A 6267-nucleotide genomic window follows, 5' to 3' on the forward strand; every position below is an offset into this window, starting at 1 on the left:
TCCACTCCCTGTGATCCTTCCTTTCTGAAAACCTACTTCAACTGTCTTAAAACCATGGATGGCATGTCCCTCCCTGACACACTTTATAAGTTGTTTTGAAAACGTTAGTACGGTATAGGCTTGCCAAAAACATTATATTATAGCCAAAGATGTCATCATATTTCTAGGTCTGTACTCAGACTCACATGTTATGGAAAGAAATGGATGTCCCCATCTGTCTAGATCATGCAGTGATATATAATCTCCTCTTTTGTGAATGCCAAGCAAGGACTTTATTCCCTGACTTACACTGTTGTGGGAGGGAAATGTTAGAGATTCCCCCCAAAACCAACATGATCTGATCTGATGCAACTCACAGCAGGTTTTTTTGCCCTATTAAAGCAATTTCCACATCCCTCCCAATTTACCTTCATCATATAGGAAAGTTTCGTGGTGGGGGATCCCAAATTTTCTATCATGGCAAGCTTTATAATAAGCAGCAAGCAGAGGTAAATGTGCAAGCATCTAATTGGAAAGCTACTATGGCCTTATCTTAATTGGCCATTGCTGGGAGACAAACATAAACTTAATTTCTGTTGCCCTCTTCATGTTGCTTCTTAGACAAGGTGTGGGCTTGTAACTAAAGGGTGTAGGTTTGTTAGACAAATTAGCTATACGAATAAGCTGGTCTGGTTGAGGGTATAACCTGGTAATGCTGGTCTTGTTGGGGATTAGCCTTGAGATTTGATTTTGTTGAGGTGCAACTTTGACATTTATAAAATGTACCAGTTATTAGTTCACCTGAGTTCACACATACATCAGATTCTCTAAAATGGAGTCTGAACATAAAGATAAGGAATTTCAGCAGCCATAGAAAAACTTCACAAAATGAATGCACGTCATCCTCCTGCCTCAGCCTTCTGAATGCTGCCTTAGTAGAAGATGGGAGAGCATGAATCTCAACTCTTTCTTCCAGACCAGACAAATAATTGTGTAAGGTGTTTGTCATGTCCTTTTATAATGCCGTTTAATGGTATTGTGCATGTATTTTCAATAGTACACTAAGGGCTCCAGATGACTTCCTGCTGAACAATGATGGTAATAAATGATGAAAACACAGCCAGGTGACTTGGGTCACATAGAAATTCTCCCAGTACGAAAGGAAGGCAAAGGCAGGAGGATCTCTGTGAGATGACATTCAAAATTGATCCTATCTATAGAATACCAGACTAGCAAGTGGGCTACAAAGATTTTTCAAGCACATACAGAGCAGGACTAAGGAACAGGATCTCAGTTTCAGTCAAGTCCAGAGGGCACACTCAACCAAAGACAGAACTGACAAACACAAATAAACAAACAAGCAAACAAATAAAAATACAAGTAACCTGTCAGGCCCTCCATCCTCCTACTCTGAAGAGCATGGAACAGAAGATCAAAGTCACCAGGACAGGGGTCCTTGAATCTTGATAAATCCATGCTGGCCAAACAACTGAGTTTAATGTGTTCCACCCTTGCATGGAATTCCTCAAGCACATCCTGGGCAAGCTTCTCAGAGGGACACATGGCAATCACAGAAAAGCTCTAGAGAAAAGCTTTCATGAATATAATGGCATCAGGTGTCTATCCTGTCTCATTGAGTCCAAAGCCTGCACCTGAAGAAACTCCTTTCCCCATCATTGGGAATTTAGAAATAAGCCTCCATGCCCTGTGAGGCTTGATTTTTTTCCAGCTTCCTAAAAAAGAGTCACTGTCTTTATCTCTGGCCAGATGTAATTGTGCATCGTCCATTAATAACTGTGGTTCCTGTTAACTTGTCAAGGTCTAAGGTAGCCCTTAAGCTCCCTAATTACCTGCTAGTGAGCCCATCCCAGCTCAACGTCTCCTTTCTCTTGGTCCCAATTCATCCTGAAAGTCTTTCTTTCCACTATTGATTTCTCTTTCCTTTTCCCAGGAGACATCCTTAGCGCTTTGGAAGTAACCCTTATTCTCTTGACCCAAGGAGCTTGGATTCTGTACTGCAGCCATTTTCATTCATGAAGTCCAAGGACATGTGGCTGAGCTGCCTATTTAACTCCCAGCTCTGATTGTAGTTATGTTTGAATGAGACAGAATTACATTGTGTAGTGTAGGCTAGACTCAGTTTTGGGGCCTTCCTTCCTCAGTACCTTGAAGCTTGCATCACCACCCTGGATCATCTCTGCTGCTGTTCTCTCCATGATGAATATCTTAGTTCATTTGTGTTTTGGTGTGTCAGCAATGGAGCCTGCATGTAGTGGAGGGAGAACTAGAACCTGAAGCAGTTTCTTTAAGTATACCTGTGCTTCTCATTAGTGAATTCAGTCATGGCAGCAATTGAAATTCTAGTCTGAACCACTCACTAGCTGTAATGTTCTCTTAAGGTTTTTATTTAGAAATTTTGTTTGCTTTGTCCATTGGGGAGCTTTTTTTTGTTTTCTTTTTTGTTTTTTGATTTTTTTTGTTTTCTGTTGCTGTAGTTTTTTTCTTTTGTATTGTTTTATACAGTGTTTGTTTGTTTAAAAGCTAAGGTTGTTCCTGAAGTCACAGTGTACACCAGGCTGACCTTGACTTCACAGGTCCACCTGTTTCTACCTCCCTATTGCTAGGGTTAAGGCCTGTACAGGAACCACAGTGTAAACCATACCTTGTTTGAGTCTTTGTTTGTTTTCTTGTTCTGACACTAGGTATCTCTTTTTAAGAGCCCAAACTATCTTGCAAGCCACTCTTTGGACTGATTTGGCCTGGACCTGGAAGTTCACCCTGCCTTTGTCTCCTCAGTGCCCCCTTGCCCAGCTCTGGTTCAATTTTAAGACATATCCTTACTCCACAGGCTTCACTGGTTAGGAATTAATTATTTAGATAAGGCTAGCCCTGAGTTCACTGTATCAGTCAACCTTTGACTCCTGAGTGGAGGAATTGAATTTGTATGCCAACATTCCCAACATAAATCTACTGTTTTAAGAAGGTTTATTCTATGTGTAGGGGGTATATTGCCTACAAATATGAATGGGAATCACTCACATGCCTGGGGCCAAAGAAGGCCAGAAGTAGGATTCAGATTTGGGTGGAACTAGAGTCACAGACCAACTCAAGCAACCCTATAGGTGATGGGAATAGAGGATTGACAGGTTCTTGATATGGGTCAAGCAACTCTATAGGCCATATCCCACTCCAGACATCATTTCCTTGAGTAAGTCTGTTGGGCTCATCCTACTTCAAATATCTGTTTCCTGTTGTGTCAATGGCAGCATCTCCCTCAGAACCTAATTTTTCTTTGTTTTTTTGTCCATTACAAAGCAAGCTTTGTCAGGTTCATGGTATTCTTCAGCTTACAATTTGGCTGAATATGACTTTTAACAGAGCCTCCTACCTCCAACTTTCAATTTTCAGCTTAGCAGCATGCCCCAGCATATATGCTGCATGGAGAGTTGGAGAGAGGACTCCCAGTATACTGCTTGACTTCCTACCATCTGACTACAGACACAGCATTCTGGCTACAACAGTAATGGATCAAGCCATGGTCCAGTTCCACCTTCTGTGTGGCTGCTGTGACAGTTCATTGACAGAGCATCCACGTCAGTCCTTGAGCTTCAGTACATATTCCTTTCTCTGATGCAGTGCTTGCTTTCAAATCCAGTGGAAAAGAATATCGTTGAATTATTTTATGTCTTTAAATGGCTGCAGATTAAACCACGAGCTGAAGCAAAGTGGAGATGACTCTGGTCCCATGAATAAAATTCAGCCAGATATGGTAATTCACAACAGTAATCCCAGCATAAGAAGGATTCTGAGGCATGGGTATTGTTAGACCTTAGACTTCTAGCACAACCTTGTTTTTAGAGCATGAACCAGTCCCTGAAACACATAGAAAACTAAGAAAACCTTAAGCAAAGGAAGGAACAAATCAAAAAACGTTGTGTTATATGGTGAATGAACAGGTGTATATTTGTACTTAGCCAAGAAACTTTTTTATGGGGGGCAGAGGGCAGGGCTGGTGATGAGTGGTGAGTATGTCACAACCCCTTCTGATTCAATCAATGAAATGATTGGATTTTTGCTCTAGACCTAAAAGGGTGGAGATTAAATCAGGAAATCAAAATCCAGTTCCCAGATGAAGGGTGTGGCTTCAATAGGGAGGGGTGAGCAGGAAGGTACATAAAAGCTTCAGTGGAGCCAGAGAACACACTCCGAGACCTGCATCCTGGAAAACAGCCTGGTTTGGCTGGGACTCAGGACCTATCTGCAGTTCTCAGACTGGTATGTAATGATTTTGACTTGGGTCATGTAGTTTGATGAAGAGAAATTTAGACTCCAGGATAGCAGAGAAATCTTCATTTCTATCTTGTGAAAGGAACACATTGATGACCTTGGGTTTCATTCCAAATGAAGTTTTAGCCTTATCTCTGGTATCTTTTTATTATAGCTTGCATATTTACATATTGTTCTCGATATAATGTTTTGAGACAAGGATTCTCTATGTTGCTCAAATTCTCTTATAAGTGACCATGTGGCTCTGGGTAATGTGAAAGGCAGATCATTCTGACTAAGATGTTCTCTCATGTTTTGTTCCCTGAAATGATAGTCTTTATTTCTTTTTGTGAAACTTTGACTCACACTGTAGACCTGGAGACCATGTATCTTTGATCTACTTTAACTCTGAATAGCTGGAATTCCACTTGTGAGTTACTCACATGTGGACATGGTCCTCTTCCCAGAAAAGGAAACCCTAAAATGTTCAGAAATGTACTGACTTCATCCTGATTTCTGGGAATCAATTTTGATCCACATCAGTAGGCTTTGGTTTGTTGGTATGTTCAATGGGTTTGTTAGCAGTGCTGTTCATTTTTTTTTAATTTTTTTGAGAAAAGGTTATACATAAAGCATTTTTACCTGAAAATTCTGTGCAATTTGTGTGATTGAAAGGCTCCCATAATAACATTGTGGGAGTCTGTTTCTCTACTCCCAGATTAGGATAAAGAGGTTAATTGTTGTCTCGACCATTGCCAGGGAAGTAAGTCAGAAACGTAAAGGTTGATTCGATAGTGAAGAAATTTTTACAAACTTTGTCTTGAAATTATATTCTTTTCTGACTTCTTCCCCAGGAGGCTTCTTTCTGGAGCCCTTAGAGGATGAGTGTTCAGAGCCCACCCACACTCCAGAAACTGGCAAGGCAGACTCTGCTGAGAAATGAGGCCGTGATCATATCCTCTCTGGAGGAGCTGCCTACAGTGCTCTTCCCAGCGTTGTTCAAGGAGGCCTTCGAGGGCAGGCACAGCAAGCTTGTGAAGGAAATGGTGACCACTTGGCCTTTCCCCTGTCTCCCTGTTGGGGCATTGATGAAGACACCTAACTTGGAAACCTCGCAGGCTGTCCTGGAAGGTGTAGACATGCGACTGACAAGAGATATTCACCACAGGTAAGGAGTACGAAGTACTATAGAAGGGAACACAGGAATTAGACTTTAGAGATTATGGGTTCTGGCAGAAGTGTTTTCTGATGGGATCTTCAGACTCTGATACAGAAGCCTTGAAATCTGTTGGTTGATTGGAGTAAGGAGGGTTTTCTCTGGATTAGGGCTTTCAATAGACACATAGCCTCACTGTAGAATGCATCTAACCCTGGTATTCCCATCCCCACTAATTATGGGACTAAGGAAAAATTAAGAGTAGCTTGTTGGAAAGAAATCTATCATGCATACAAATGTAGCTCAGGGAAAGCTTCCATAGAATGTGTGTGCACATTGTACTCTTGTTGCATAAAACCTACACCATGGCAGGGTAGGGGAGAATGGAGTTTAGAGTCCTGTTGTGTAAACTGACTGAAGGCCTTGTCATGTCTGCCAATATTTCACCTGTTTCACCCTCAGCAAGGGAAAACTTCAGGTTCTGGACCTGAGGAATGTGCACCACACTTTCTGGAACATATGGGCTGATGAAGAGGATGGCAGCTGTTCTTCAGAGTCCTTGGATGACAATCCGGTAGTGAAGGTCCTTCCCCGATATGCACTGAGGCACAAACTGAAGGTGGTTACTGAGCTGTGCCTGAGGCCCCGTCTTGAGGAAGCACAAGCATGCTTCTTGAAGTGGGCCCAGCAGAGAAAGGGCTTCCTGCATTTCTGCTGTACGAAGCTGAAGATCTGGGCTATGCCTATGGACTTTATCAGAGAGATCTTGAATGTCTTTCACCCAGAGCACATCGAGGAATTGGAACTGAACACTGAGTGGAATATCTTCCAGCTGGCCCAGTTTGCTCCCTTCTTTGGGCAAATGA

At 42.0% G+C, this 6267-nt stretch overlaps 1 protein-coding gene across 1 annotated transcript in view; it reads left to right on the forward strand.

Annotated features, from left to right (window-relative positions):
- The first annotated feature begins 5126 nt into the window (after positions 1 to 5126).
- The window catches only part of LOC116911995 (PRAME family member 20-like), a 3570-nt gene continuing 2429 nt past the window's right edge, over positions 5127 to 6267 (forward strand). The window contains exons 1-2 of the mRNA XM_032915901.1: positions 5127 to 5413; positions 5864 to 6259. Coding sequence (XP_032771792.1) covers positions 5127 to 5413; positions 5864 to 6259 — 683 coding nt within the window. The remainder of the gene's footprint in view (positions 5414 to 5863; positions 6260 to 6267) is intronic.

This window comes from Rattus rattus, chromosome 11 (genome assembly GCF_011064425.1).
Source record: "Rattus rattus isolate New Zealand chromosome 11, Rrattus_CSIRO_v1, whole genome shotgun sequence".
NCBI lineage: Eukaryota > Metazoa > Chordata > Mammalia > Rodentia > Muridae > Rattus > Rattus rattus.